The sequence below is a fragment of the Salvelinus fontinalis genome, chromosome 20, assembly GCF_029448725.1.
Source record: "Salvelinus fontinalis isolate EN_2023a chromosome 20, ASM2944872v1, whole genome shotgun sequence".
Classification (NCBI taxonomy): domain Eukaryota; kingdom Metazoa; phylum Chordata; class Actinopteri; order Salmoniformes; family Salmonidae; genus Salvelinus; species Salvelinus fontinalis.
In genome coordinates this window covers 31,028,843-31,052,023 of record NC_074684.1, presented here as the reverse complement: position 1 = coordinate 31,052,023, position 23,181 = coordinate 31,028,843, and the positions used below count along the sequence as shown (strand labels likewise).

The 23,181-nt window shown below is 41.0% G+C and overlaps 1 protein-coding gene across 1 annotated transcript in view; it reads left to right on the top strand.

The window, feature by feature from the left end:
- The first annotated feature begins 3,680 nt into the window (after window positions 1-3,680).
- lin28b (lin-28 homolog B (C. elegans)) overlaps window positions 3,681-23,181 on the top strand; it is a 65,407-nt gene continuing 45,906 nt past the window's right edge. Inside the window, 2 exon segments of the mRNA XM_055873483.1 lie at window positions 3,681-3,702; window positions 8,380-8,570. Of these exon segments, the coding sequence (XP_055729458.1) occupies window positions 3,681-3,702; window positions 8,380-8,570 (213 nt within the window).

Below are 23,181 nucleotides of genomic sequence, written 5' to 3'. Positions count from 1 at the left end.
TTTTATCGAGACCTAATTGAACATGCGAAATAATCTTAAAAACAAACGAAGAAAATCAGTCAATGTATGGACTAAATGAAAAATGGTCTATCGGACTAAAAATAGCCTGCCAAGAAATCATGAGGCATGCATGCTTCTGTGAATGCCCATGGTAAGCCGTTAGGAGGCGCTATTCTCTCCAATAGGGCATACTAAAGCTGAGGGCCTCTAGAGGAGCATGTGCCAACAAGCGCTGGTCCAAGACCAGTTGAGCTGATGAAGTCAACGTTAAATGAGATTGGGACAGCAGATCCCAAATCAGTTGATAGACCAGGAGGCTACACAGGCAAAGGACATATCTGTCTGGATGAGGGCAATGTGCCTGATCAAATTCCTAGCTGTGTGAAGTGATTTTTCTGAGGTAGTATATATTTTAATTTGTGGAGGGTTCACACGCCAAAAAATCTGCCATTTTATTTATTCAGGCAAACTGTTTGTTTTTGCTCTTGTTGCCTCTGAGTAATTTAACACAACAAATATTTGAAAATGTATGTGTTAACCTAAATTAACATATGAGTTTTCAGTGCACCAGTTGTCATTTTTGAAATGCAGGGGCTCCATATACTGGGGAGGGGAAGGAGAGGTGTGGGGATCGTTATAAGACTAAGAGGTGTGCTTGTTGGGGGAGTGGGATTAGGATGAAATCAAATGTATTTACAAAGTCCAAAAATATTTGTCAAAGTTCTTTAAGATGAAACCCAATTTATAGTTTGTCAATATGTAACACAGTAGCTACGCAAAATGGCTTCCCTGTGTGTATTTCAATTAGTGTTTGTTTGTATTCTGCACTAAAGTTGTATTTATATTGGAGCATGCAGGACAAAGTAGGTTTATATGTGAATTAGACTTCAGAGCAGTCTGACTGCGGGTTGGAAGCCTTTTTACCCGATTCCCCCAGATAATCTGTAATCCTTATCTGTGGACCTGCTAGCACTCTGATTGTGTACGACACGAGGGACCATTCAGGTACTGATATAAATTGCCTATGGGCCTTTGTGGGGAGAATTCTAAGGTGTCGGGAATTGGGACTTGCGTTCTGACCCGGATGTGTTTAAATTTAGCTTGAGATTTCCCTTTCGAGATCAAGTTTTAGGTCTCACTTAAAGGTAGACTCAGATGATGAGATGAAGTTGCCACGAGCAGCACCGCAGATAGTGAGTTGATGACTTTGCTCTCGTACGGTCACACAGAGTATCTGCGCATGTGTATGGGGGTTCACTTCACGATGCTACAACGTTGGTAGCTACGGGACCAAAACAGCCGCGAAGTGTAGCCTCACGCTTCAACACTCTTAGTTGTTGCGAAAATTGACCCACTGTGTATACGTCGTGCATGCAACATCATCTCGCTGAGACTACCTTTAAACAAACTAGGCTATTTAAGAAAAACTTAATGGAGCGTTTGCCTCCACATGCACTATAAATGCTTCATAAATCATTGAAGCAAATTCATACATAACGGGTGATCTAAAGGTCCTCATATTTAGTGCTTTGCCAAATAGCATAAATCATTTTGCCATCATTTAAAGGGGCAACCCTTAATTGAAACCATAAAAATACATACCCCGCCTCTGTTTCAGTAAAAAAGCGGAGGGATGTGGCTGGAGAAATATAACCCCTCTAAAATTCATAGAGCTGAGGACTGACCGTCAACATTTTATAGTTTGAACCATGTTTTGAAGAAATACAGGGTTTGATTACATTTGCTTTGTTTACAAACATTGAAGTAAAAAAGGTTCTGATGTGGTATGATAGTTGAACTAAGCTTACGAGGCATTTATAAGTTATCAAAATTCAATGGGTATTTTTTTTACTCCAAAAACTGATGTACCAACTAAGGATTGCACCTTTAATGTAATATGACATCTAAATGTTATAATGGATTCATGAGGACTTCATCAACCTTTTCAAAGTAGTTTGCTTTAAATTGACTTTTTCTCCCCCTCCATCTTAATCCTCATCTGGCTGTATCTGGGAGTAGCCTAGAATGGACAACATTTAAAATGTGTACATTCGGGATAGAAACATGGTTTATCGTTTATACTGAACTCCAGCCGACCCTTATAGCCACACCTACACCCTATAGCTACAGAGCTAAAAGGATAGGCATAGCCTATCAGAGGACACGATGAAGATAATGCCATATTGTTTAAGCCTATCCTTTCCTACAGATCTTCATGTAGTAGCCAACTGGTAATGAGTTGACTTGGACATTTATAATTGTATGTAGTAAACATACATCTGTCACATTCATGGGAGTTACTAGTTAACGCAATATAGACATTCAGGGATACAAGAGGTGGGATTTGTGTAAGGGGAAATGTGACACCAGTGCTTGCTGAATTTAAACACCTAGTGTCTGCTTTTGGAACACTCTATAATTAAAAAGGCAACACACTCCATAATCTCTGTTGCCTGTATGGCAAATGTCTCCATTTACCTTCGACATTGTGTTGTTAAATTGTAGTGCCATATAATAAATGATGTTAAGGAAATGTTTAAATTGAAACTGTAAAATTTCCTGCTGTTTATCATTGCAATCAATGACATGGCCTATATTGATACTTGATGAATAACAGTTTTTGATCAAAAAGGCTCTACTACTTTTACATTCAACCATCTGAGTCTTAGTTAAAAAATTTTTTTTTATTTACAATCGAGTCAGTCGTTGCATCCATAGCGCCATCAACGAATTTAAGAGTTGTTATATTTCACCAGGCCCCACGTGTGAGTGCAAGGGTCAAGCCGTTGAAATGACAGATTGTGCCTTTAAATAAAGGTTGGGTCTTATTTCCAACTGGCCTATGTGTTGTTTTCAATTCTTTGTAGTCATTGGCGTTTTAGTTTAATGTATTAACCTAAACCCCCAAGTCTACCTGGTAGGGTTGTTGAAGGAGGGTGTTTCCTAAGATATGTTAGGAAAGTTGATAACAGCCTACGTTATGATTAGGGCTACTTATCACGACACAATATAAAGACAATTTAATTAAATCAGTTAGTGTAAACCTTAGGTCATGCGCCTCTATTCAGAGCTATAAAACAGTATTTTTTTTCATGACAAAATCATATAAATTAATTTCTAATCTAAAAACCAGCATAGCTTTATGTTTTGAGGAAGAAATCAAAATGACGTAGGCCTACGGTTTGGCTTTCGTCCTCATAAATATTTTAGGTAGTGTAGGCCTATAAGAATGGAAAACACTAGGCTAATTATTAATTTATTAGACACAAAAAAAATGATTTGAATACTATCACTGTTACCCTGTCTGTCAACAATCATAATTTCCTCTGACAAATTCAGACAAATCTTCACGGTTTATCCCGCACGCAGGTCCGCTTAAATTACAGTGTCTATAAAATATTCAGCGGTGGAAAGTCTGCTTCAATCCGCCTGGTAAATAATCTACCGGCAAACAGCAGATAACCAGAATGGCATTGTAAATATGCCGGTGCCGGTAATCGACGTGCATGCTTGAATTCAGTCCACTTCTTTTCGGCTGTAGCCTATGAGCGTGTGTCACTTTGACAGTTTCATTAGTTCAGCACAACAATAAAATCAAGTGGACAAAGACATTCGATCAGAACGACGGGTTAATTTGTCCACAGCAGCACGTCTGAAGACAGAGAAAGACGAGGATGACAATGGCTGTTCCGTCGCTCACAGGTTAGTGAATGATCTTTCGGGATATATACATTGGTAGAACTGATAGGCTATCTCTCAGCAGCATTATGAATGCTGTCATGGTGAACACACCTGTTCAACACCGCAACAGTTGGGTATAATCAGACTCAATGTGGTCGATATTGTCACCACTTGGAAATGCCATTCCATTGTCCTCTACAGGAATTGTTAGCATATTTAACATTGAACTTCTTGTTTTAGTTAACTAGAAAACAACATGCATTATTGGGTAGTCAAATAGGCTATGCATTCTATTCTCAGATCAAACTGTTCCGGTTCAAGCTAGTTTAAAACCAAAATGCATGTATTTTTCCATGCATTTTTTTGTTAGGTACCTGAAGGAATGAATGAAAACATTAAAATCAAACAAGCTAGCGCGGTTTAGCCTATTTCTAAACAAACGTGGCCATAGGAAAACAATTACTGACCAAACCTATATTTTTACAATAAAATGACGACAATTCGTGCACATGCGCTATTCTTTGTTCTATGCCAGTTTTCTGTAAATAGTTTGGCTTTCCCAAGCCAATTGCGTCTTTCTTGCCGGGGGCGGAGAGAGGCGCTTCTCACTCATGTTACCCTCTGACGTCACGGATATTTCATTCAAGTATTTGTAGGCTTTGTGTTCTCCTATTTAACATTTATCTCAAATCACATAGCAGCATATGTCGTTGAATGACTAACTCTTAAATAAACAACAGAATTATGTAGGCCATGTGATTCTTATAGTTCACACCACTTTCTAGAATGGATTTGTCAATGGGGATTTTCAGATATCTCTTAAATGTTTTGGGCGTTAGTCTACTCAGAGTAAAGATGTATCAGTTCAATCCTTTGTATAAGTATCCCTATTTGACTCTTATGTGGGGATACTTTGATTTGAATTGTGTAAGCCTACAATTGATTAATTTAGGCTATTCTAAGAATTTCCGTCTATTGTAGTCTTAAATCTTAATACAGGAAATAGTTCAATTTGATTGCATTTCCAATAAATAACTCTTATTAGAACGAAAATCTCGTTTAAAAACATTTCATTTAAGCTAGATAGCTAGGGTTGGTTTTCTCAAACAAAACACCTACAAGAATGGACGTTTTACAATCCTTATACTTTACATTTTCGTTTATTATAAATGTCTCTTAACGAATGTTACAAGTAAGACAAGAAGAAAGGGACTTTCTTACATGAAACCAAGTAAAAATGTGCATATGATTGAAATGTTTCCCAGGTAGACCATAGTAAACAACAATCTCATTGAAATAAACGCATGATTAGCTGGTAGGCCTGTGTCCTAAACAAATTAAATGAATTTTAAAAATACAAAAAAACTTTTACCTTTTGCTTGTAAAATGCTGTTAGACTCCCCAACACACATTTCCTTCCAACAGCATGGCCTGGCCTGACCTATAGCTATGTCAACAATGTTACGTCTTTCCTAGCAGTGGATATATAAAAGTGAGGTATTGCTGGCTGGAATACATGTTAAAACGTCGAGATCAACCCCCGCACTAAAAGAAGAGAAGAATTGAATAAACCCTTTGAACTCTATTGACAGAAATGCAGGGTATGTATAGAGGAGGCAAACTTCCTTCCCTTTGGGAGCCTGGTTGGTGAGGTGTGGGGGTTGGGTGGGGTTGACTAGGGTGAAGGAGTTCACCAAATCTCGGGTTGGTATGTTACTATTGAAAAAAAGCTGAGAAAGCTCTGGAATCTCGATTTGGGACTTGTTTACCTCCTGTGAATGTGTCAGTAAATTTAGGATAATTTTGAGCGGTGTAGGCTACTTCTGATCTGTTGCTTTGGCTATGGTTACATTCTTATCTCTCAGTTGACTTTAACTGGTTAACTTTCTTATTAATCACTTTGTTTATGTCCATAAGCCTTTATTTATGGTGAGAATCGGCTTTATTCGCAAATAACATTTACATGTTGCCTATACCAGGAATTTGACCTGTTGAAATGGTGCTGACAACAAGAATATATACAGAATATAGACAAAATAATTGACACAATTTACAGATTATATTTCTACTCTTTTATGCAGCATTTTAGCTTTTGTAATGTAAGCCTTACCAGGGGATGGGAACCATATAGAATCATAATGTTATTATTGTAGTCTTCAAATGATAGGTTACCTCAGATATGTAAAATACAGTGCGAGCAGGCCTATTAGCCTACGATTGTGGGTGATAACATAGCTCTGTCCGATCAGAAAAAGCCATACTCGGGATGTGAGTGAGTCGATAACATCCGACACAAGTGGTCGGCCCTGTGACCCAAGCCATAATTTATGTTGCCACTGTGGAGGCCTCCTCTCCAGATTTTCAAAAACAGAATTTGCGCGGGGGTTGGGCGGGGAAGGTCTGGGTGGGGGTAGGGGTAAACTCATGAATTCCGGAGGGTGGGCTCGTTGGGGTTGCTATGCTGTTGGGTGGGTGGGGATGGGTTGTTGTTGATTCATTCCTTCCCAACGTGTTTTCCCCCTTTCACAAGTCCTACCCGCCCCTTCATTTTTATCAATGGAAATATTTGCAGTGTATTAACCATATTGATAGGCTACTACTCCAAATTAAACAAATATCCTATTTACATTTTAGTTCTTTAGCAGAAGCTCTTATCAAAAGCGACTTATAGGAACAATTAGGGTTAAGTGCCTTGCTCAAGGGCACATAAACAGATTTTTCACCTAGTAGTTTCGTGGATTTGATCGAGCAACCTTTCGGTTACTGGCCCAACGCTCTTAATGGCCCCGCTAGGCTACCTGCCTTTACTTGACTCTAAATGTATCTTCCATTTTGTATTCTAGATATTCAATTGAAGGCCTCCACTTGTTTGGTGTTTGCGTTCTACTACTCAATCTCATTCCAAAGGCCTGACATTGTCCTGGTTTCCCCCATTGGAGCATAGTAGCTTACGCAAGAGGAGGAATAGGGGGCTGGCCATGTGAACAAGCACTCAACGTAAATAAATAGTCTAAAATGCATATGTAACATTCTAGCTTATTTTAATACTCAAAGGCTAGAACTGACTTGCCTAGTTAAATAAAGTAAAAAAACAAAAAAATTGACTCTAATCTGTATTATTTAACGATATATTGAACGAATTAATTTGCCACCTTAGTAAATGCAGCAAAAAATGTGTCCAGCAAACAAATGTAATCTATCAATTCAAATAAACGCCTAAATTCAATCTCAAAGCGATTTTTCTATAGGTCTATTTTACCACATGTATCTCAGTGAATCGTAAGGACTTAGGAACGAAATGTAGTACTAGTGTATAAAATAAGCAGAACAACAGGTTTAATATTTACTACACCAGATGTTTGTTTGCAGTCATTAGTTGTTTCACATTCTTTATAGTTCCAATTTAGTGCATTCGCTGCTGTTATTCAAATGTCAGTTATTACATTTTAGAAACAGATTTGGCTATTTAAAATTGTATGAAGCAGGCGAAAACCAGGCTGACCATTAGGCAGAAGGCTACTTGCCTTTCACACAACTCTTGGCCGAAGTTGTTACATTTGAAGCAAGATAACGCATCATTCTTTAATAAAGGTGTGTTACTTTAATAAAGGTGTGTTATTGTGAGGACACGGCTGACCACTTGGACCTAATCGGTTCCGAGTCATTTTTTTCGCTGCACTACCGTCCCTAGATCAGTGGTAAAATTAGTAGCAAGAAAGCATGTAATTGACAAAGTCACGTGTCTAGTACTGGCAGAGGCACAGCCAGTAAGCGAACGAATGAGAGAGAGAGCAAGCACTCGAAGTGGAGTGAACGAGGAAAGGATTGAAGGAGAGAGACATGACAAAATATCAAAAGAGAAAAAGCACGCTGTACCATGCGAGCTAAATTTGTGACCGCTGGAATTGAGGATGTCGGATCAATGGTGACTATCATAACACGTTTTCGCAGAGGAAGCTTTTCGATTGGAACTTTCGAACAGAGGGTCCGCGGGGAAACATGGCCGAAGGTTATTCTACAATTATTTGTAAAAAAAAAAAAAAAAAAAGTGTCCTTACTTTTTCCTTCTGGTGGTATAGAGGGGGGCTGCGACGGGCTATTGTTACATATAACATGTTGTGTAGCCTACCGCTCACGATTATTGCCATGTGAAAATACATATTGGGGTCTTGTTGGAGCTGTGTGTCAACGATAAAGAGCGTATTGTGCCCAACATGGGCTTACATTGTGAACCATGTGTGTACACCTGCCCTTGGAGTTCCATACAATGCTGGTTAGTAACAGTGGTAGATGCACGTAAATATGGTCCAGAAGTTACATCAGTGAGCATGCACGTGCAAGGGAAAAATCGACCAATCAATCGCATATCGCCGTGCGCCATGCAGTTAGAAGCCCTATAAAGTAGCCTGTTTTACACCGATTTGCGTGATGTTCAAATCATTCTACCATGCGCCAAAATCGTTACGTGGAGACGAATTCTAGCAAAGATGAACATCACATCGGCCGGTGGCGGGGATTCCCTCACCGCTTAGGCTATGGAGATTTCCAACCAACTGGGCTCCATAAAAGTTGTGTAAAGGTTACTACTAGGCCTACTAACTGCGCAGGCACGTCTATAGGTTAAATACATATGCCACATCTACACTCGTCTATCAATACATAGCCTACTGTAGCTTACTACTTTCATATGCCTTTTAGGAGGGGCGGGTAAAGGTGGCGGAGAAGACGAAGCCAAGTCGACGGAGCAGGAGGAGCGAATTCGGCCCCAGCTTCTGTCAGGAACAGGCCACTGCAAGTGGTTTAACGTTCGAATGGGGTTCGGATTTATATCAATGACCAGCAGCGAGGGGATCCCCGTTGACCCCCCTCTGGACGTATTTGTTCACCAAGTAAGTTCCCCGAACGAGAAAAAGCGTGTAGGTTGACATTGTGTTGCTATGAGCATTGGGCATCTCCCTCTTTGGTGCAGTCCTTTACCCTGTACGTTGTAGTCTACTCCACCTTGTTGATGGAAAGCAATGAGTCTGTAGGCTTGATCAAGCAGCCTAGGCCAATTATTTCTAAAGGAGAAATGACTCGATTTTATAGTTGTACTAACCTTTGTCCTTGCTTGGCAATAACATCACGTGTTATTGCGAAATAGTGACCTTTTTGTAGGCCAGAGTGTTGGTTGCAACATGTGTAGCCTATCTTTTAATTGACCATTTGTCCAAATGTGTTATGTTGTATCATCATGACGTTTCCCTAGCATGTAGGCTACAGGGCACACAACAACATGCTGTGGGGTTTCCTTAAAGTGGCACTATCCCTCTTCGAACCCTCACTCTCCCTTGAACTGCACAGGAGAACGCTTGTATGACACAGTTTGTAGTTTTGTTTTTGCCTCATTGACAGGGAGAATAATGGTTGATGGCCCACCATATTGGAAACCATGCAAAAAGACTAACAGTTAAAAACACTGTTGATCACGTGTTCGTACAACTATTTTGTTGAAAGATGCACTACAGGACCAAAAGTATGTGGATACCTGCTCGTTGAACATCTCATTCCAAAATCATGGGCATTAATATGGAGTTTGTTGGAACATTGCTGCAGGGATTTGCTTTCATTCAGCCACAAGAGCATTAGTGAGTTCAGGCACTGATGTTGGGCATTAAGGCCTGGCTCGCAGTCGGCGTTCCAATTCATCCCAAAGGTGTTCGATGGGGTTGAGGTCAGAGCTCGGTGCAGGCCAGTCAAGTTCTTCCACACCGATCTTGAAAAACCATTTCTGTATGGACCTCGCTTTGTGCATGGGGGCATTGTCAAGCTGAAACGGGAAAGGGTCTTCCCCCAACCTGTTGCCACAAAGTTGGAAGCACAGAATCATCTAGAATGTGGTTGTATGCTGTAGGGACCTAGCCCGAACCATGAAAAACAGCTCCAGACCATTATTCCTTCTTCGCCAAACTTTACAGTTGGCACTATGCATTGGGGCAGGTAGCGTTCTCCTGGCGTCCGCCAAACCCAGATTTGTCCGTCGGACTGTCAGATGGTGAAGCATGATTCATCATTCCAGAGAACGTGTTTCCACTGGTCATGTGAACAATGGCAGCGAGTTTTACACCACTCCAGCTGATGCTTGGCATTGTGTATGGTGATCTTAGGCTTGTGTGCAGCTGCTCGACCATGGAAAGCCATTTCATGAAGCTCCAGACGAGCAGTTCTTGTGCTGACGTTGCTTCCAGAGGCAGTTTTGAACTCGGTAGTGAGTGTTGCAACCGAGGACAGACAATTTTTAAGCGCAATGCACTTCAGCACTAGGCTGTTCCATTCTGTGAGCTTGTATGGCCTACCACTTCGTGGCTAAGCTGTTGTTGCTCCTAGACGTTTTCACTTCACAATAACAGCGCTTACAGTTGACCTGGGGGGGTTGGAGGGGAGTTGAGAGAGGGAGTTGTGGGGGGGGGGGGGGGGGGGGGGGGTTGAGGGGAGTGGAAAAGGTGTTGGGGGGGAAAGAGGGAGGGAGGGAGTTGTGGGGGGGAAAGGGAGGGAGGGAGTTGTGGGGGGGAAAGGGAGGGAGGGAGTTGTGGGGGGGAAAGGGAGGGAGGGAGTTGTGGGGGGGAAAGAGGGAGGGAGGGAGTTGTGGGGGGGAAAGAGGAAGGGAGGGAGTTGTGGGGGGGAAAGAGGAAGGGAGGGAGTTGTGGGGGGGAAGAGGAAGGGAGGGAGTTGGGGGGACAGAGGGAGGCAGTTGGGGGATAGAGGGAGGGAGTTTAGGGGGGAGAGTAGAGAGAGAAAGAGTTGGTGAGAGGGAGACAGAAATAATGAGCTGCTTCCATGTCGACCTTGGAGAGATCTTCCTGGGGGGCCCAGGCATCGGGGTTCCTGACCAATCACTTCCTCTGTGTGTGCATGTGATTCTTCATCAGCTACTACTCTATCAATGAACTGCTCACTCCTACACAGCCTTCTGTATGCGGTGTGTGTGATTTTCATTTCATATTTTGGAGATACAATGGATGCAGCTTTTAGTTAAAAAAAAAACGAAAAAAAGGAAATTACTCAAAGCAGGATCAAGGAGTAAGCCAGTTAACTTGCATACATATTCTAATCTAACTTTTTATAATTGCAGAAAAATAAACTCGAAATGGGCATGATCTAACTGATTTGACAAACAAAAATCCAGGTTTACTGTTTTTAATGAACCAGAAAATCAGTAGTTATTTCTGTTTGCTTATCAAAGGTATCTGGTTAACTCATTGATCCTGCTTTGTAGTACACCTCTGGTTCGTTGGCCATTCCTATGGGGGAAAGAATGGGGTTTCGGGATAAATGCTGAAAATAAGGTCTGAGGTTAACACAGGCTTAGGAGATCTTAAATGTTTTGTTCTATGAGATAATCTGTCAGTTTACATGACCTTTATGAATTATGACCTTTATGTGCTTGTTTTGGATACATAAGTGCTTAGCTGATGAAGATTATCTCATGTCGCAACTCTTGCCGTGTTTACAGACATCCCCCAAACAAACAAAACCCGACTCTTGGAGAATAAGTTCCCAACTGGTTAGGGATGGGCATTTGACACATTTAGACTGTTTGATGACTCTCGTGATTTTTTGTTGTTGAGTACTCTAATAGATGTTTTATTTTTCGAACACAAGGCCCGCACTGGAAAAATATGTGCGCATTTACCTATATACACTGAACAAATATACAAACGCAAGATGTAAAGTGTTGAACCTATGTTTCATGAGCTGAAATAAAAGATCCCAGAAATTTAGCATGCGCACAAAAAGATTATTTCTCTAAAATTTTGTGTAAAAATGTGTTTATATCCCTGTTAGTGAGCATTTCTCCTTTTCCAAGATAATCCATCCACTTGACAGGTGTGGCATATCAAGAAGCGGATTAAACAGCTTGATCATTACACAGGTGCACCAATAAAAGGCCACTCTAAAATGTGCAGTTTTGTCACACAACACAATGCCACGGATGTCTCAAGTTTTGCAGGAATGTCCACCAGAGCGGTGCCAGAGAATTTAAGGTAATTTCTCTACCATAAGCCGGCTCCAACATCATTTAAGAGAATTTGGCAGTACTTCCAACCAGCCTCACAACCGCAGACCACGTGTATGGCCTTGTGTGGGTGAGCAGTTTGCTAATGTCAATGTGAACAGAGTGCCCCATTGTGGGGTTATGGTATGGGCAGGCATAAGCTACGGACAACGAACACAATTGCATTTTGGAGATGGCAATTTGAATGCACGAAAATACCGTGACGAGGTCCTGAGTCACTTTTTTTTTTTTTAACTGTGACCAACATATGCATATCTGTATTCCCAGTCATGTGAAATCCATAGATTAGGGCCAAATGAATTTATTTCAATTGACTGATTTCCTCATATGAACTGTAACTCAGTAAAATCTATGAAATTATTGCATGTTGCGTTTTAATTTTGTTCAGTATAGATTGCAACAATGCCTAATTTATCATAACCATTACAGATGACAAATCCTCATTGCTAAATTGCCCCATATACGGTGCCAGTCAGAAGTTTGGACACACCTACTCATTCCAGGGTTTTTCTTTATTTTTCCTATTTTCTACATTGTGGAATAATAGTGAAGACATCAAAACTATGAAACAGCACATGGAATCATGTAGTAACCAAAAAAGTGTTAAACAAGATTCTTCAAAGTAGCCACCCTTGGCCTTGATGACAGCTTTGCACACTCTTGGCATTCTCTCAACCAGCTTCACCTCAAATGTGTTTCCGACCATCTTGAGGGAGTTCCCACATGCTGAGCACTTGTTGGCTGCTTTTCCTTCACTGCGGTCCAACTCAGCCCAAACCATCTCAATTGGGTTGAGGTTTGGTGATTTGTAGAGGCAAGGTCATTGATGCAGCACTCATCACTCTCCTTATTGGTTAAATATCCCTTACACAGCCTGGAGGTGTGTTGGGTCATTGTCCTGTTGAAAAACAAATGATAGTCCCACTAAGCGCAAACCAGATGGGAAGATGTAATGCTGCAGAATGCTGTGGCAGCCATGCTGGTTAAGTGTGCCTTAAATTCTAAATACATCACTGACAGTGTCACCAGCAAAGCAACATCACACCACCTCCTCCATGCTTCACGGTGGGAACCACACATGCGGAGATCATCCATTCACCTACTCTGCATCTCACAAAGACTTGCCGATTGGAACCAAAAATCTCAAATTTGGACTCATCAGACCAAAGGACAGATTTCCTCTGGTCTAATGTCTATTGCCTGTGTTTTTTGGCCCAAGCAAGTCTTCTTATTATTGGTGTCCTTTAGTAGTGGTTTCTTTGCAGCAATTTGACCAGGACTCACGCAGTCTCCTCTTAGCGGTTGATGTTGATGTTTGTTATTGAACTTATTTGGGCTGCAATTTGAGGCTGGTAATTCTAATGAACGTATCCTCTGCAGCAGAGGTAACTCTGCATCTTCCTTTCCTGTGGCAGTCATGAGAGCCAGTTTCATCATAGCGCTTGATGTTTTTTTCGACTGCACTTGAAGAAACTTTAAAAGTTCTTGAAATGTTCTGTATTGACTGACCTTCATGTCTTAAAGTAATGATGGACTGTCATTTCTCGTTGCTAATTTGAGCTGTTCTTGCCATAATATGGACTTGGTCTTTTACCAAATAGGGCTATCTTCTGTATACCACCCCTACCTTGTCACAATACAACTGATTGGCTCAAATGCATTAAGAAGGAAAGAAATTCAACAAATTAACTTTTAAAAGGCACACATGTTAATTAAAATGCATTCCAGGTGACTACCTCATGAGAGAATGCCAAGAGTGTGCAAAGGGTGGCTACTTTGAAGAGTTTCAAGGATAAAAATATCTTTTGATTTTTAACACTTTTCTTTGTCACCACGTGATTCCATATGTGTTATTTCATACTTTTGATGTCTTCACTATTATTCCACAAAGTAGAAAATAGTCAAAATAAAGAACCCTGGAATGAGTAGGTGTCCAAACTTTTGACTGCTACTGTATATTCAGTCAATAAAAGGCTGCAATGCATTCAGAGGAGAGAGAGGTTAGTATAGTGGTTCCCAAACTTGGTGTCCCCTAAGAGAAATTGTACTAATTTTTATCAAGCATCTGTTTCAATATGAGATCTCCACATGGTCTGTCTTCTGATCTCGATCGTCCACTGGAGTTTATAGTTTACCCTTTACCCACCTTTTCTTTTACCACTACAAATCAAATCACAGTTTTATTGGTCACATACACGTGTTTAGCAGATGTTATTACGGGTGTAGCGAAATGCTTGTAAAACTACATTGCTGATATTAATACAGAATTGTAAATAATATTCAAATAATTCATGTGAATGTGATTTATACGATCATCTGTGTGTTCCTTTGATGTCTGTCTGTGCGGCGCTTGATTAGTAATGCCTAGGAATACAGATGTGAACATTGTCATTCGATAAAAGAGATCTATTTACAGAGTGGATGATTTGATCCAATTCATCATTACAACTGATTGAAGAGTCGCTGATGCTACACATTTCTCAAATTTCCCCCCTTTCAGGGGTATAACATTACACTTGTACAGCTAATAGGCTGTGTGTTTGTAGATGGACTGAGGTGAATGAACCTACAGCAGCCAAGGTGATAATGGCTGGGGTCATTTTGGCTTGTTTGTGCTGTTCTCCAAATGAGCATTTTAAAGTGTTTTTAATTGTATAGAAATGCAGAAAATGAGCTTCAACTTAAAAAAATAATTGCCTAGTTCCGGCCCTTACTGAAACCCTACTTATGCCTCTTTGTGTGTGTGTGTGTGTGTGCGTCAGCTTTCCAACCTTTCGTAGCAACTATGTCATAAAACTGATTTCAAGTCAGGCAAGTGTGGAACTGTGTGTGTGTTCTTGTGTGGGGGTTGTTCCATCCTCAGGCATTCTTTTTAAAAGAGGAATTTGTTTAAAGACAAAGAGAAGGGCCTGATTTGCTGTTCTCCCTCTGCTGGGGATCAAGTCTAACAACATTGAGCATGGTGTGCTGCTGTACTGGCCCTTCCTCGGAAACCTCCATGATTGTGTGTTTTTTGGGGGTTTCTTGTTGACTTTTCTGCTGTTCCTGCCTGGTCCACTACGTAATAATAGTTGAGCACCTGGAGATTTTTGGTTGTGTGAGTTTGTGGCATAGCAGAGGTTAAAATGGGCCCCTAGTGAGATTAACCTCTGACCTGTGTCACCATTTGGCATTCAAGCCCCACCCCTCCCCAGTCCCTGCCTCTAGATAGCCAGTATCAGGCTTTGTCTCTAGTGCCATAGCCACACACCATCCTTCTTCTCACCTCTGCCCTCTTTACTTCAACGCTTCAAAAAAACGCAGAAGAAGAAAGCAGGGAGGTCATGTGACTTCCTCTAGAGGAGTCGTCCATATATGGGGAATGTGATTGGAAGGATGGATTGTGGGAGTTAGATAAGAAATGGTGCTAAAAATGATTTTCTATTGACATGACAAACAGGAAAGTTGTAGAACAGACTGATTCCATTTTTTAGTAGGGGATCTGTTTTTGTATTGTCTAGAACACAGAGATGCTCCACTGATGGTTTGGTTTTGGCATTGCTTCTGAAGAAGATTGGTGGATTTGAACGCATCTTTTATGTTACTATGTTTTTGTGTGTTTCTGTGAAATTATATAAAGGGACATTTTGAATTTCAATGTAATGTTTACTGTAGTTGGTTTACTTCAGGATAACTTTTTTTTTATATGTGTATTTGGACTGTATAAAATATATGAAAATATATTTTGTTCTAAATGATCTAATACCCTGGATCAAATACTCTTTAAAAGAATAGAGTTCTTGGTTTGGTTATTTTGTCAAGTTGCATTTCCCTTGGAAAGAAAATGGAGCAACAAACTGTTAAGCCCATTCAATTTCCCAGCTTAGTTAGCAAGTAGCCACAGTATACTTTTTTCAATGTTTTTATTACCAATACATTTACTTATTGCTGAACCCGAGTACTAAATGCTGTTTTAATGCAACCTAAGCTTGCATTCACCTTGCATTCGGCTAGCATTTAGCTTGCATTCACCTTGCATTTAGCTAGCATTCACCTAGCTAACACTGACCACAAGCCTTTATGATTATGATCTCAACCCATCTGGTGGGTTTTATTTATTTGTTGAAACAGAAAATGTATGAAAATAAATGATATACCGAAGGGCTAAAGATAATCACTGAGGAATATTAAACAGAAAGGGAAACCACAGCTTTTATAATTGTGTGTAAAAAAGCTCAAGCCAGAAAATGTTCAATAGTTCTGAAATTTGATTTGATAATAGGCAACTTGTTTCCGGAACCATTTCTTGTCATACAAATCCAGTTGCTGTCTAAAGTTTTTTTTATGTGCTCAGATTGAATGAATCCAGCAGTAGGTTTAATTTGGGTTATTTCCAAGTTTAATCATGAACATTGATCCATCTTAGTTTATATACCGATGGTATTGAACTTTGTTTTATGAAGACAAATTATTGTCAATGAAACCAAATTAAAGTCGTGATAGCATGCTACCTGTAGCTGTCCTAACAGTCATTTGATTTCCCTTTCCTAGTGGTTTTTGAAGAATAGATTTCAGAAATATCTGAAATGGCTTTACTGCTTTCTTTTATTATAATCACTATAGATATGTGTGTGTGTTGCGTGGACCTGAAGTTGTTATTGTCAACCAGTCATGATGTAACCGGCTCAATCACCAATCAAAAAGCAACTTTTAAGTGTTTAAAAACATATACAGTTGAAGTCGGAAGTTTACATACACTTAGGTTGTAGTCATTAAAACTAGTTTTTCAACCACTCCACAAATTTCTTGTTAACAAACTATAGTTTTGGGAAGTCGGTTAGGACATCTACTTTGTGCATGACACATCATTTTTCATACAATTGTTTACAGACAAGATTATTTCACTTATAATTCACTGTATCACAATTCCAGTGGGTCAGAAGTTTACATACACTAAGTTGACTGTGCCTTTAAACAGCTTGGAAAATTCCAGAAATGATGTCATGGCTTTAGAAGCTTCTAATAGGCTAATTGACATCATTTGAGTAAATTGGAGGTGTAGCTGTGGATGTATTTCAAGGCCTACCTTCAAACTCAGTGCCTCTTTGCTTGACATCACGGGAAAATCCACACAGCCGCGTTCTGTCTCCTAGAGATGAACGTACTTTGGTGCAAAAAGTGCAAATCAATCCCAGAACAGCAGCATAGGACCTTGTGGAAATGCTGGAGGAAATGGGTAGAAAAGTATGTATATCCACAGTAAAACGAGTCCTATATCGACATAACCTGAAAGGCCGCTCAGCAAGGAAGAAGCCACTGCTCCAAAACCGCCATAAAAAAGCCAGACTACGGTTTGCAACTACACATGGGGACACATCATACTTTTTGGAGAAATGTCCTCTGGTTTGATGAAACAGAAATAGTACTGTTTGGCCGTAAAGACCATCGTTATGTTTGGAGGAAAAATGGGGAAGCGTGCAAGTCGAAGAACACCATCCCAACCGTGAAGCACAGGGGTGGCAGCATCATGTTGTGGGGTGCTTTGCTGCAGGAGGGACTGGTGTACTTCACAAAATAGATGGCATCATGAGGGAGGAAAATTATGTGCATATATTGAAGCAACATCTCAAGACATCAGTCAGGAAGTTAAAGCTTGGTCGCAAATGGGTCTTCCAAATGGACAATGACCCGAAGCATACTTCCAAAGTTGTGGCAAAATGGCTTAAGGACAACAAAGTCAAGATATTGGAGTGGCCATCACAAAGCCCTGACCTCAATCCTATAGAAAATGTGTTGGCAGAACTGAAAAAGCGTGTGCGAGCAAGGAGGCCTACAAACCTGACTCAGTTACACCAGCTCTGTCAGGAGGAATGGGCCAAAATTCACCCAACTTATTGTGGGAAGCTTGTGGATGGCTACCGAAACATTTGACCCAAGTTAAACAATTTTAAGGCAATGCTACCAAATACTAATTGAGTGTATGTAAACTTCTGACCCACTGGGAATGTCATGAAAGAAATAAAAGCTGAAATAAATCATTCTCTCTACTATTATTCTGACATTTCACATTCTTAAAATAAAGTGGTGATCCTAACTGACCTAAGACGGGGCATTTTTACTTGGATTAAATGTCAGGAATTGTGAAACTGAGTTTAAATGTATTTGGCTAAGGTGTATGTAAACCTCCAACTTCAACTGTATATTTAATTGGGGGAAATCTATGTCCTTAGTTTGATATTTAGCTATATTCCCAAGTGGAAATGTCATGTCTTACATTTGATTGAAAGTCTTTTTAGACCGGGGTCCCCTTCATTGGGCACCAAACCGAAGAGAACGGACTGAGGCACGGAGCGACTACCTGGACGCTCATTTTCCTTTTTTGTTGCAAAATGTTTTCAGTTGTGTGACCTAATAAACACTATCTAACTGTAGGCTTTATCACATTCCTGTTTGTTTTTCAGTTCCAATTGAGAAACAATAATTTTTATTTAATTTATTTTGGGCAGCTGGGCTTCTTTCTCTTAATTCATGAAGGGCGATTTACATTTCATAATATACACATTTTAATACCAACGACAACAGCAGAAAACAAAACAAAAAAATTAATTAGAAAAAAAGTGTCAATTTCTCTGGCAGATGTCAAATGTCCATAAGGTGCCATGGTACTGTTCATTTTTGTTTGCTGTCCAGTTTTTTTCTTAGTTGGGTCATTATTTGTCTAAAGACAGTTCTGCTTTGAATTAGTTACATTCATGACCATTGTTCTCCACAGTTTTGCGCTTCTCTCCAGTCCCATACTGTACCTCAGCTTTAAAGCAAAGCAAGAAGCAGGGCTGCTGTTTTATGTTCAAAAATACAACTCTATTTGCAATGTTGACCTGTGCCTCTTACCTTTTTTTTTTCTTTACTAGGCCCCCGTTTGCTGAAGTGAATTAAGGTTGTCACCCTACTACTGCTAGTTCTTTCTTCTCCCCAGCCACCTCACCCTGGTTCTTTTCTTCTCCCCAGCCACCTCACCTTGGTTCTTTTCTTCTCCCCAGCCACCTCACCTTGGTTCTTTTCTTCTCCCCAGCCACCTCACCTTGGTTCTTTTCTTCTCACCAGCCACCTCGCCCTGGTTCTTTTCTTCTCCCCAGCCACCTCGCCCTGGTTCTTTTCATCTCCCCAGCCACCTCGCCCTGGTTCTTTTCATCTCCCCAGCCACCTCACCCTGGTTCTTTTCTTCTCCCCAGCCACCTCACCTTGGTTCTTTTCTTCTCACCAGCCACCTCACCGTGGTTCTTTTCTTCTCCCCAGCCACCTCACCGTGGTTCTTTTCTTCTCCCCAGCCACCTCACCCTGGTTCTTTTCTTCTCCCCAGCCACCTCACCCTGGTTCTTTTCTTCTCCCCAGCCACCTCACCCTGGTTCTTTTCTTCTCCCCAGCCACCTCACCCTGGTTCTTTTCTTCTCCCCAGCCACCTCACCCTGGTTCTTTTCTTCTCACCAGCCACCTCACCGTGGTTCTTTTCTTCTCCCCAGCCACCTCACCGTGGTTCTTTTCTTCTCCCCAGCCACCTCACCGTGGTTCTTTTCTTCTCCCCAGCCACCTCACCCTGGTTCTTTTCTTCTCCCCAGCCACCTCACCCTGGTTCTTTTCTTCTCCCCAGCCACCTCACCCTGGTTCTTTTCTTCTCCCCAGCCACCTCACCCTGGTTCTTTTCTTCTCCCCAGCCACCTCACCCTGGTTCTTTTCTTCTCCCCAGCCACCTCACCCTGGTTAATTTCCGTCCTCCTTCCGTCCTGATAAACCCATAGCAGAATGATCTACTTCTTCCCCTTTCCCCCCTCTGATCAAATACTGTCCGCTCCATAATCAGTGTACGCTAGCGGTTAGCATGTTGTTAATTTGGGCCAGGGGGGAAATGGGAACACTCTTAAATGTTTGATGGGGGTGTTGGGTAGAGGTCAGGGGTTAGTGGCTGTAATGAAAACGTGCGGAGGAGGGCGAGGGATGTTAGCGCAGTGAGGTTTCGTCTTTTGGTGTTTTTTTTTATTTTATATGCATCCTGTTGGGTCACGTCCATCTGTGACAATCGGGGCCAGCTTTGTCCACTTAGCATTTCCTGTGTGTAAAAAGATACTTAATGGCACCGCACCACATGGTCGTCACACACACACATACATACGGTTGTGCGCATGGACACAGCCCCCCCCACTGCTTCCAATAGGCTACTTCACTCCGACCAGCAGCTCCATCCCATAATTAGCCCTCACACAGCTCCTTTCTCGTTCCACTTCCTGCATCGATTACCGCAACTGGTGATGACGATGGTTAGGAGGCTATTTTCATCCAGGGCGCTGGGTTTATTATGTGCTTCCTTCGCAGTTTGCACAAACTTGCATGCACGCTACGCATGTACACACACATTCTGGAGGTAGTCTTATGAGCATAATAAATACATAATCATTTTCTCCTCCCAGGTTGCTGTGAAAGACGATGTCTTCTCAGTGTTCCTTGTAAATTAACGATGAAAAATAGATGAACACACAAACACCACTCTGAAACAGAACACACACACACTCGGACCAAATCCTTATTACTTGTATGTGGAAATGGACACAGCACATGGCTAACTCTCAGAATGGGCAGGCAGTTTAGGAGGTGTGTGTGGGGGTTGGTTGGTCGGTGTGTTCCCTGCCTCTTTCCCTGTCAGTGGGTCCTCTTTCTGGGCGGGGGGGGGGTTATGCACTGACCTGCAAGGCTCCTGATCAAATGGAGGTTTTGTTCCTTGTCATTCCTGGTCCCTCCCAGGCCTGATCAGGAGTTGCTCCTCCATTGGAGCTGAACAGAATGTGCTGGAGGCATTTCTCCCTCCCCTTCTCCCTCTCGCGCAGCATACCCCCACCCTGCTCCAGGCCACTCCTCCATTTTGTTCTCTCTCTTTCTCTCCTCTGACCATGCCCTCTCTTGACCTCTGTGTGTAAACTGAAACCAGGCAGGACACCCGCCAGGTCACCTGAGAGGAGGGCACTCGAGTTGCAGGTTCTGATTCTTGAGGTTTACACACACACACACGCACATATGCACGTACGTACATGCAAGCACACACACAGACCCACAAACGCACATCTGGCATAATATGCATTCCTTTGTCCGGAATTTATTTTATTAGGGAATAACTCAATTTCATTCATCTGATTTAGTTTATAGTCGAGTAGCTTGAATAAAGTCCTACGGCAATTTGTAATTACTGACACATTATTTTACACACGAGATACTGTGGTTATATAAAAAGCCAATTGTATATCTTTACTATCATTTCCTAGATACTAGATATTCATTAAAGTATCTAGGAAATGTGAGTTTACATATTTCTAGTGGACAAAAGGACTTGTGTGGTTTCCCAACTGACAATCACTGGACCAGTGTTATGAAGGCCCAGGGGGCGGGGATGCGAGGACCACTGAACTTTGACCCGGAAACACATGCTGCTTTCATAAAATGATGACTGGAGAGGAAGAGGAAGGCTCTCATTGATTGGCTGAGCCAGAAAATCAATGACTAGTCATGATAAGGCCTTGAAAGAAAGAGAGAGAAAAGCAGTTCTGCTGAATTTTTAGTTACAAGATATTTTAATATGCCTGTAACATTTTAGAATTTATAATAATATATCCATCATAAAGTCGCCGGGATTGAAATCATTTATTAGCCGTTTGTTTTAATGCTGTGTGATTTGTACAAAAATGTATAATAATTTCCTGAAGTGAGCCACTACAGCTGAAACGGACATATAATACCCACCTTGGTTGTCATTCGCAACTTGTATGCATATTAATTCAGTTCATCATAACATCACCCTTTTCTTCCATTCTCTGTCCTTTTCTTTCCCCTCATCCCTTGTTTTGTCGTGAGTGTATGCCCTGTTGAATAGAGGTGTAGAATCCTTGCTGTCTCTCATTCTATCCCTAATCCTTTCCTTTTCCTCACAGCATATCCAAAACATCCAGAACGGTCTCCTACTTTCAGCTAGCTGGAGTGAGCTAAGTTAATCACCTACTGCTTGCTAGCAGGAGACAGGGAATGAATGGGTGAACGAAGGGAGAAATGAACGAATGAATACATTGTGTGAAATCATGTATGATTGAGGAGTCTATTTCACCCTTCGTGAAACCACGAGGTGTTTTAAATGATGAATGTGTCGATTCCCCTGTCTTTCATAGTAATGGCATTTTCCCACCGATATTCTTAAGAGTTTGTAGTGCTTTTAGTAATTTGGTTAGTAGTGGTGGTGATGTCTTTTAGTGATGAGGTTAGTAGTGGTGATGTCTTTGTAATTTGGTTAGTAGTAGTGGTGATGTCTTAGTAATTTGATTAGTAGTGGTGGTGATGTCTTAGTAATTTGATTAGTAGTGGTGGTGATGTCTTAGTAATTTGATTAGTAGTGGTGGTGATGTCTTTTAGTGATGAGGTTAGTAGTGGTGGTGATGTCTTTGTAATTTGGTTAGTAGTGGTGGTGATGTCTTTGTAATTTGATTAGTAGTGGTGGTGATGTCTTAGTAATTTGATTAGTAGTGGTGGTGATGTCTTTGTAATTTGGTTAGTAGTGGTGGTGATGTCTTAGTAATTTGATTAGTAGTGGTGGTGATGTCTTTTAGTGATGAGGTTAGTAGTGGTGGTGATGTCTTTGTAATTTGATTAGTAGTGGTGGTGATGTCTTAGTAATTTGATTAGTAGTGGTGGTGATGTCTTTGTAATTTGGTTAGTAGTGGTGGTGATGTCTTTGTAATTTGGTTAGTAGTGGTGGTGATGTCTTTGTAATTTGATTAGTAGTGGTGGTGATGTCTTTTAGTGATGAGGTTAGTAGTGGTGGTGATGTCTTTGTAATTTGATTAGTAGTGGTGGTGATGTCTTAGTAATTTGGTTAGTAATGGTGGTGATGTCTTAGTAATTTGGTTAGTAGTGGTGGTGATGTCTTTGTAATTTGGTTAGTAGTGGTGGTGATGTCTTTGTAATTTGGTTAGTAGTGGTGGTGATGTCTTTTAGTGATGAGGTTAGTAGTGGTGGTGATGTCTTTGTAATTTGGTTACTAGTGGTGGTGATGTCTTTGTAATTTGGTTACTAGTGGTGGTGATGTCTTTTAGTAATTTGGTTAGTAGTGGTGGTGATGTCTTAGTAATTTGATTAGTAGTGGTGGTGATGTCTTTGTAATTTGATTAGTAGTGGTGGTGATGTCTTAGTAATTTGATTAGTAGTGGTGGTGATGTCTTTTAGTAATTTGGTTAGTAATTTGGTTAGTAGTGGTGGTGATGTCTTTTAGTAATTTGGTTAGTAATTTGGTTAGTAGTGGTGGTGATGTCTTTTAGTAATTTGATTAGTAGTGGTGGTGATGTCTTTTAGTAATTTGATTAGTAGTGGTGGTGATGTCTTTTAGTAATTTGGTTAGTAATTTGGTTAGTAGTGGTGGTGATGTCTTTTAGTAATTT